The sequence below is a fragment of the Seriola dumerili genome, unplaced genomic scaffold (genome assembly GCF_002260705.1).
Source record: "Seriola dumerili isolate Sdu_G_001 unplaced genomic scaffold, Sdu_1.0 BDQW01000322.1, whole genome shotgun sequence".
Taxonomy (NCBI): domain Eukaryota; kingdom Metazoa; phylum Chordata; class Actinopteri; order Carangiformes; family Carangidae; genus Seriola; species Seriola dumerili.
In genome coordinates, this window is record NW_019174577.1 from 685678 (window position 1) to 695209 (window position 9532).

Here is a 9532-nt window from a genome sequence, read left to right on the forward strand (position 1 = left end):
TGCTATGCTCCCCCCACTTCATACAGCATATCAGTCTACTGCATTTTGTTTTGCTGCACTGCTGCAGCAGGGAGCGTTACCAACAGCCGATCCGTGCCGCCAAGTCAAATGTATTTCCATATCCAGCTGCAATACATGACATCAGTAACTCTTGATAATATGATGGTTACTGGCAGTGACCTCATTCTACCTTCCTACCTGGAAGTGAGATCAGAGAGGATGTGAGGCTGAGATTTTGGTGGAACGGGGAGAAGTGGTAGTTCTGGAATATTTTGTGCCTCACAGGCAAGATCATGAAGATATTTAATTTTTACACTGAAACTTTGACTATTGCAGCAATTCTCGCAAGAATTCATTTGTTGTGGTCACATTTACGGGGGGGAGTTTGATATTCTGGTGAAATAGTTTGACATTTTGGGAAGTATGTTTAGTGACTTTGTTTTGAGAGTTAGATGAGAGGAGCTGTACCACTGTCTCACTGTACTGTACATACTGTAAATATGTAGCTAGAGCCTGCAACTGGTTAGCTTAGTTGGCTAGCCTAGCTCTGACTGAAAATTAACAAATTCTGTCTTAGAGCTGCTGGCTGATTAGCTTCATATTTACCATATTTTAATATTTTCACTGTGGTTTTTTGAAGCTTGGGTGAAAAAAATAATTAGACTCTCAAACAAATCACATAGATTATAAAGAGACGGTGCAAATTGTCTGTGTAATTATGTTTTCAACCATTGGTCTGCAGAACATTCATGTTTTTAAGCCTCCTTATCTTTAAAGGCTGATTAGTGCTTTACGAGGCCCCTGGCAGCTTTGTCTTATTCCCACTTGTTCTACAAATAAATTATTCCCTTAATAATCCAGTTTCCTCAAACTGTCATAACTCACCAATATGCAAACTATGTGAATACATTTTTTTTTTACTGATCCAGCTCTGTGGAAATGCTCTGAGTCTATGATATATATCTATATCTATATAGATATAGATATACAGTATATATATCATATATATACAAAGTCACTAAACATACTTCCCAAAATGTCAAACTATTTCACCAGAATATGAAACTCCCCCCGTAAGTGTGACCACCACAAATACATATATATATATAATATATACTATATATATATATATAATATATATCAACACCGCAGTCTCTCCACAAGTGTTGGTCTACTCCAACACTGATTGCAATAACCTTCTATGTTTTGTGGACAAAGACAGTGATATCAGAGCAAATAGTCCCCCACCATCAAACCATCATACCATTGGTGTTTCCTACTCCACAATCCTGAACTCCTTTCACTAAATTTCTGCAAAAAAATTAAGCCCTCATCTGGCACCCTTGACATTCTTCCCTCATTCATCTCCATCCAATTGTTTTTAATTCAGTCGATTCCAACTGGCTCCGTCCCTAGCCATTTCAAACATATTAAAGTTCAGCCTTGGAAAATATACACCCCACCGTTCCTAAGAATTATAGGCCAATATCCAAGATGCCTCATGTGTCCAGACTGAAGGAAAATGTTGTTGCCAAGCAGCTGAAAGCTGTTTTAGAAACACTTGGCCTGTATGACTCCTTTCAATTAGGATTTCATTAACTGCACTCAACAGAAATGGTATTATAATGGCTGTAGATGACGGGAAATGCTCATTACTGATGTTACTTGACCTCAGCTCTGCTTTTGATGCCGTTGATCATGGTGTTCTAAAAACTAGCTGGTGGGCTTATACAGGTCTGCCTTGGATTGGTTTTATGCTTATGTGTTCATGTGTTCATGTTTCCAATTGAGAATCATTGCTAAATTAAGACCTGTGATGACAAAGATTGAGATGAAGATGATGATTCATTCTTTTATTTCTACTCGTTTAGATTTTTGTAACGTTCTTTTTACCTGTTTGAATCAAACTTCTTTAAACTGTCTGAAAACTGTCCAAATGCAACTTATTGGCTTTTAACTACAAATAACAAGACATCACATATCACACCAATTTTACTCTCTCTGCACTCGCTTCCAATTAAATCCGCATCTATTTCAACCATTAGAGCCTTGTATGACCAAATGCCCCAGTGTATTGCTGACCTCCTCCTCCATGATACAGCCAGTCACGCTCTTAGGTCCGCTGAACAAAAATTACTGCCTGTCCCTCAAACTGGCTATAAAACCTGCTGTGACCGTGCTTTTCAAGCTGTTGCATCCAATTTACGGAATGCCCTCTTATCATTGCGATCCATAGACTCCAGTGAAATCTTTTTGAAGTAGCTGAAAACGTTTTTGTTAGCCTGTCTGAATAGCTGCTCCATTTTTATTTTATTGCTTTTTATTTTCCTATTTCCTCATCTGGGTTTGGAATTCTTGTACTTTTTTATTGGTGTAAAGCACTTTGTGACTTTGTATCTGTGAAAGGTGCTATACAAATAAACTTACTTTTTTAAAATCAGTGTTGTTGACTTGTTGTTTTCTAGAACCTGGCCATTGTATGTTTATTGTGTTCTGAATATATGCCAAAGGTCAGAGCTATCCTTGTGTCAATATGCTATCAAAAAAATAAAAGGAAAAGAAACAACAGACTTTGACCTCTCTGATGTTTTACATCTTAGTGGAGACTTCTTGTCCTCTGTCTCCAGATAGACCAATTTGTGAAGTTCCTTGGTTGTGTACCCCTGGCTACCATTTAGATTATGTCTCCTCAGAGCCAATGGGGACAAAGAAAGCTAGCTGGCTGGGTGTGTTGAGTTGGAGTTTAAACTTTGGACCCTAGAAGAAGAGCTGAGAGATACAGTAGAGACTCTTTAGGAACTAGAACAAAGCTACTGCACAACACAATAAATTGGATATTTTGACTGGATCTTTGTTGTCTTGGGGGCTTCTCTGGTGTGTCACACAAACAGAGAAATTATGGAGCAGTATCCAGATCAGGTAAAGAACTAAATATTGTCTTTTTATTGCATTGTAGCTTGCCAGTTATGGTTTATAGGGCAGTCCCAGAGAGCAAAGTTAAGGCTTTAGAGGAAATTAAAAACTTTTATCTAGATGTTAAATCTACCTAAAGCTCCAGACAAAGGGCTGTTTTAGAAAGGCATTACAAGGACATAATTATAACAAGCATTATTCATAAAAAGTGTCTTATCAATGACAGATATCTACACAGATTAGGGGGAACACATTGTACAGTACAGTGTGATCAGGGAGGATCATGGTGAATTGTTGCCAGTAAAACAGTAGTCCCCAGCTGTGGCAGACAAGTTGTGGTAAACCTTTAATGTTTTTTTGTCATTGCCTCTAAAAGCATGAAAGACATGGTTCTGTGTGTTGTCATTAAATGGCATGATCTCATCTCAGGGTTGTGATGGCATTGAGCTGCTCGACTGGCTGTTTGATCAAAACGATGGAATTCTCCGTCATGAGGAAACAGAACACCATGGCAACCATCACACCTGGCCAATCCAGGACCCAAATGTGCGTAAGACTGTGGGATCTCTAATGTCACTCATACATGATACAAATACATGTTTACTGTTTATCTAGTGTATAGTCCATCCTTGGGATACTTTGTTGATATTTGTCTATTTGTAGAAGACTATCCCCTTTCTTGTCATGTTGTCATCTCACACAGACAGACTAATGATAGCATTTAGGTTTTGTCACCGAGCAGATGCTGCCTCCGCCTGAACAGGCAGACGATGACTTCCTCAACGCTCTCCTGAGTGGAAGTGATTCTGTGTCAGGCTCACCTCTCTGGTCCCCATCTCCCAGTGACAGTGGGATCAGTGAGGACCCTACCTCAGACCAGATGGACAGTCCACAACGTCCAGAGAGTCCCCCAGGGGACGCTCAGTACTTCAGTAAGAGGCCGCAAACAAAGGCAGCCCTGGAAGCCAACGTCGCCATTGACCTCAGTAAGTCACAAATATCCACAAGAAAAACATTCAGATAGGAAATCATAAAAAACATCTAGAGCTGCAACTAAGTTCAAAGAAATGTCTTCATGTGTCTTATTTTATCTTACCACCAACACAAAACCCAAAGATATTCAAATTACCACCATAAAAGAGTAAAAAAAACAGGAAAAATTCACATTTGAGAAGCAGGAACCTGTGAAATGTTGTCATTTTCGCTTGAAAATTTGTTTAAACAATAAATTGATTATGCAGCTTTTGCTAATTATTTTTTTGTAGATCAACTGAGCTCTAATGACATCATCAATAATGTTCCCAGTCGTAGTTGTGAGCAGGGAATGGTCATTGACAAAAAATGGTGAATTTGGAATTTCAGCCACACTATCTTCTGGCTACAATCCTGCACATGAATCCCAGTATCTCAGAGGATAAAGTAGGATATCATACGAAACCATGAACATGCGTATTCAAACTATCCAAGACACTGACGTTATTGCTGATGAAACATCAGAGTACACATGTTGAGGACCAAATAATAGTAAGTAACATCCAAGCACCAAATGTCATGTCTTAGTTTTCTAACCTAAACAATAACACTTGTTTCCAAGTGCTTTATGTGTATCCTTGTGTCTGTGTGGGCGCAGATGACTGGGACCCCGGGTTCCCAATGGGCAGGACGAGGATTACACAATATCCTTCTGATGTACATAGAGCGCAGCTGTCGTCTGGCTTCCCCCTAACTGTCAAAGATCTGCTCCTGTCTGGAACACCGGAGCCAGTAAGTGTATTCTGGTTGTGGTGGCAGTTTGAGTCAGTGGGGGTGGGACACTAGCAGTATGGAGGGAGAGCAGTAGTGTCTTCTGGGTGTCGGTGTATCTTTCTTTGGCTGCCTGACTCATGCACAGAACCTGTTGTTTACCTTTTGTGTGAGCTAGGGTAGGAGTGTGCATGTGTACTTCCATAAAAACAAGTGGGTGATTGCACTCGCTGAAATCATGGATACACCAAGGGGTGGGGCCTTTGGAAATGCAAATGATCAGCAACATGCCCAGCAGCACTCACTTTGTTTTCTTACAGTGAGAGAAGGAATAAGCAGAAATATTTAATTCAGTATTTGGTTGAACTTGATATTTTTCTTTAACTAAGTTCTTTCATATTTTTTGACATATAACCATTTTAAAGTGTTGGGAGTTTGTAGATATTTGAGATCACTAAATTGGCTAAATGTGGAGGTCATTTTCATTTAATTCCCAAAGGAAATAGTTCGTTAGAAATAGTTAGTACAGAAGCTCACCATAAGCAGAATAATGTGCTTGTGCCTCTGAAACTTGAGGGTATAAAGTGGGGTGGATTTCAGCACACTCCTGGTATTGATCCCATCTTCAGAGCCCAGTTTAATAAGATGGAGGAGACAGTGGCAGAATGCAACTTAGGTTCCAACACCATAATTGCTTTAAGGTAGCCATGAAATGAGAGTGATGAAGGTGGCCTGATAGTTGGCACTCATGTAACTACTTCCTGTGAGGCTCAAGGGAGAGAGAGTGGGGTGGCGGAGAGGGAGGAGGAACAGCTGCCGGGCCAGAGAGAAAATTTAATCAAGCTGCAGTGATGATGTTTTAAATATTAGTATTCATATCTCACCACCAGCCCCCACAGCCATCCCAACCATCTATTCAAGAGTTGATTCTGAATGAAGATGAGAAGAAGCTTTTAGCAAAGGAGGGGGTGACTCTACCCAGCCAACTACCTCTCACAAAGGTAAATTGCTATCAATACCTTAACAATGAAAACAATTATGAGATCCCTGAGTTTATACCATAGAGGCTCAAAATGAGAACGTTCCTTTCTCTTTAAATCAGTATGAAGAAAGAATTCTGAAGAAAATACGCCGAAAGATTCGCAATAAGCAGTCTGCCCAGGAGAGCCGGAAGAAGAAGAAGGAGTATATTGACGGACTGGAGAGCAGGTAAGAATCTAATTTGTAAAAGAGTAACGAGCGAAATGACCACAGATTCAATATGCTTTCCATTATTGTTTTCCCATTGTACCTTCAATGCAGCCCTTGGTCACTTTATCTCAGTACATTATGAAAGCAGCTTGTGGCATCCTGATGGGCCAGGCGTGCCATATAGCTCCGATTCCCACGTTTGATTGTGGCCTTTCCCATATGTCATTTAACATTATGCACCAGATGGTGTGATGCACAGAACCATCTGGGAACACTTTGTTGGAAAAATACTTGCCAGTTGATTGGATGACCCATCTGTCTATCATCTATCACGATCTAAATTCAACCAATCAGACTCCTTCCCATTTCTTTTCACCACCAGTTCAGCCAGTAGGTAAATGAAACTCTTGCCCAAGCCAGTCGGGAGAAAAGCAAAAACATCCTTTCCTCAAGAAACACCTTCAGTTGCTCTTCTTTCAATGAGGAGATACTCTTCAGTTCTGATATCACTGATGCTATAGCAGTATCTTTTCTCTGTCTGTATCATTAGCTGTTGAAGACAAAAATCCCATGAAGGGTCTTAAAAACATAGGCGTGTAGAAACTTGAGTTTCGACTTTAGTAATCCATTTTATCATAAGTTTTGTGTCAAAAATACAGTATGTTAGCATAGTATGGCACTGTATGTACGTTTGAGCGGGGACTGTTTAGAAAATTCTTCATACATGTGAGTTCTGAGAGTCAGCTGCTGAAAAAGTGGGAAATGAATTTAATGGTAGTGTGCTAAAACATGCAAAATCAACAGTATCTTAATCCCCTTTTGAATCAGAGAGGCGGTTTTAAAACTCTCCCTAAACACACAGCGTTTTCTTGGATTTAAACTATATGCTTAATGGGGCTTCAATGAAAATTTTCACTCACTACCTTTTTTTCTGTATTGAAAAAAAGTTTTTGTCAGTGAGGGATTTCACCTTTTTCTTCTCCTCCTTTCTGTTATCTCCTCCAGGATGGCAGCCTGCAACGCACACAACCATGAGCTGCAGAGGAAAGTGTCACAGCTGGAGAAATGCAACATGTGAGTGATTTCAAAATAGAACTTCTCCTCCATTTTCATTCCTCTGTAATCTCCTGGCAATGTTTGTTCCCTCAGAAATTGCCTTCAGCATTTTGACTCGCCCTCTTGTTCCCCCAGACCCTCGTTAACCCACTTATATTTTCTTTTCCTTTCCATTTTCGATTCTGTTTACTCTTTTGTCTTTGTCTATCCTTTTCCCTCCATCCACTCCGCAGGACACTAATGGAACAGTTGCGAAGGCTGCAGGCTCTGGTCATGAATACATCTAACAAGCCAGCCCAGACTGGGACATGTGTACTGGTACGGACATCCTCTGTGTGTGTGCCAGGCAGATAAAAAAACCCAGACCCTCCAAATGACTCACTGTTAAACAAAATTCACTCTCATAGCTACCCGAACAGCAACAACAGCTGGATTAGCCTTCGAGAGCAGCCTATCTAGATATATACACAACCGACAAGACATCGCAAAGGTCACAAAAAGGCACAGTCCCCATAAAGAGAAATAGACAGGTGGAACAGAAGCCATTTATTGGCTTTGAAAACTGCAATAGAATAAAAATGCAAGACCCAAGGCAACATGAGTGGACAAAAATTATAAAAATTGAATTTTGAATCTATAAATATGAACAAGTCTCAGTTCCCAGTCACAAAATACTTTGCTCCACAGTTAGATTACTGTTTCTTCTGAACATTGCAAAGTGAAAGCATATTCACAGAGGGAATATATGAGCCACTAGCCATACAAAAGTTCAACTGTGTCGAACACAAATTTTCAAGTACCAACTTTCTTTTTCTGTCCCTTGAATTTGATTTTGATTTTTTTTATCATATTTTTAGGTGCTGCTGCTGTCCTTCTCCCTAATCCTGTTCCCCAGCCTCAAGCCATTCTCTGACACCAAGGTCAGCCAAGGAGATTTCAGTCCAGTCAGAAGTGAGTATCCTACAGCACCAAATAGAATTGTGTGTGCCCACCCACCAACTAATCCAGAACCTCTGTGTCACAGCGGAGGAGCTTGTTAGAGCTGCAGTCTCATCCACAGCTGGACCAGTTCTCACCTGCAGAGATTCAAAGCCTGCTTTGCCTGTCTGAGGATTTGTAGATAAAGCGCACAGAGAACCAGAATCATTACAGCAATTTCTGATTAATTACTGTTAATTACTACTTTATTAACAAATGGATTGGCACAAACCCAAACACAAATGTCAATTTAATTATGAGGAAAGACTAAGATTTCAACAGTAGCATGGTCTAATTTTTTATCAAAAGCTGTTTGGCAGCCTTGAAAAATCAACCGATTCTGCACTTTTCCTGCATGCTCAAGGCTTTGTTACGAGTTTTATTAGGAATAGTCTTAAATGTCTTTAGATTTGAATTTGATGTACTCACAAAGAAGTGCACACATACGCAATACACAGTAGTAAACCGAGCTGCATGTCCACAGAGGTGTCAACTTGCTTATCTTTTCTAAATGTCTTTTCCTCACACAGTCCAGTCACGGTCCCTGCAGAACCTCCAGGCTTCCCGTGTGCTGCATGTCACTGACGCCCCGTTTTCCACTGAGGAAGAATCAGAGCCTCTGCACCGGCGTTTCCCAGGAGAGCACGGATTGGAAGATATTACGGCACTGATGGGAAAGCTGGGAGTGAACCAAGAGCGGTCCAGTTTGGAGACCATGTCTCTAAACAGCAGTGAGGAGGAAAGAATCAGCCATTTCCATGTAGACCCAATTACTGGTCACATAGCCACTGTGACCTTGGATCCTCACCGCTCTGCCAAACTGCGACCACATGCTGATGACATGTAAGCGAAATGACGAAATTATCCCCATGTGAATTCCCAAAATTGTCCTCCTCCTAATGGTAAAGCAGGGAATTATCTGGGGCTGCTGTTTACACAGACAGGGAAATTTGAAAGTTGTAATCATTCCTCTTTTGCCTTTAATATATATTCAGTCTGTATGCCTTTGCCTTTTTTGTGATACTGTTTTATATCAGTATATGGATTTGAATCTTCCACTGAAATTGCTTGTCAAGATACACTGTATCCTTTGCCTTTGATAAAATGCCAATGTAAATTACTGTGTTTGTGACTGTCCAAAGCTGGGTAAATGGGGCTGTGATGATGTGTACAGTTTTGATCTCAACGTATTATTTGTAAAATGCTTAAGGATTTTGAAAGCATGTTTTCACTGTAGAAATGATTGCAACTGTTTAGATTTATTCATAGATAAAGCTGTTTCAAATAAAATATGTCAAAATGAGATTATTGGCATCAAAACACTGTGGATTCATTTTTCTCCATGAAGTTTTAGAGCTTTAAAAGTTACTCAAAGTCCAAGGTGGAATCTTTTCCTTGAAAGTGCTGCTTGAAAAGATGTGAGCCATCCATCTAACATGTAAGGTCTGACTTGTTCAGATTGACATTTTCTGTGGTTAGCCAGACTTAACTTCAAAGGAGACCCTGAGATTCAATTCTGTGATTGACTGATCGCCTGTAGAAACTGACTGACCTAATAAGAAAACAACCCAGCGCTGTGGTTTACATTAAAACAAATTCATTCCAAAATAGGAAGTGAACTGAACTGAATCTTAAAGAACAGAACAATTTT

The 9532-nt window shown here is 40.1% G+C and overlaps 1 protein-coding gene across 1 annotated transcript; it reads left to right on the top strand.

Moving 5' to 3' along the window:
* Positions 1 to 2613: 2613 nt before the first annotated feature.
* LOC111232183 (cyclic AMP-responsive element-binding protein 3-like protein 3-A) lies at positions 2614 to 9173 on the top strand. The gene is made up of 10 exons (XM_022759581.1): positions 2614 to 2919; positions 3343 to 3459; positions 3656 to 3899; positions 4544 to 4677; positions 5547 to 5657; positions 5759 to 5865; positions 6853 to 6921; positions 7137 to 7221; positions 7761 to 7854; positions 8412 to 9173. The coding sequence occupies exons 1-10, from the start codon at positions 2899 to 2901 to the stop codon at positions 8726 to 8728; spliced, it is 1299 nt and encodes a 432-aa protein (XP_022615302.1). The 5' UTR covers positions 2614 to 2898; the 3' UTR covers positions 8729 to 9173.
* Positions 9174 to 9532: the final 359 nt, after the last annotated feature.

Bases quoted from the DNA above. Each gene is read 5' to 3' on its own strand.
- LOC111232183 (XM_022759581.1), top strand. From the start codon at position 2,899: ATGGAGCAGTATCCAGATCAG. The intron at 4,678-5,546 runs GTAAGTGTATTC...TCTCACCACCAG, and splicing joins TGTCTGGAACACCGGAGCCA to CCCCCACAGCCATCCCAACC. The intron at 7,222-7,760 runs GTACGGACATCC...TCATATTTTTAG, and splicing joins AGACTGGGACATGTGTACTG to GTGCTGCTGCTGTCCTTCTC.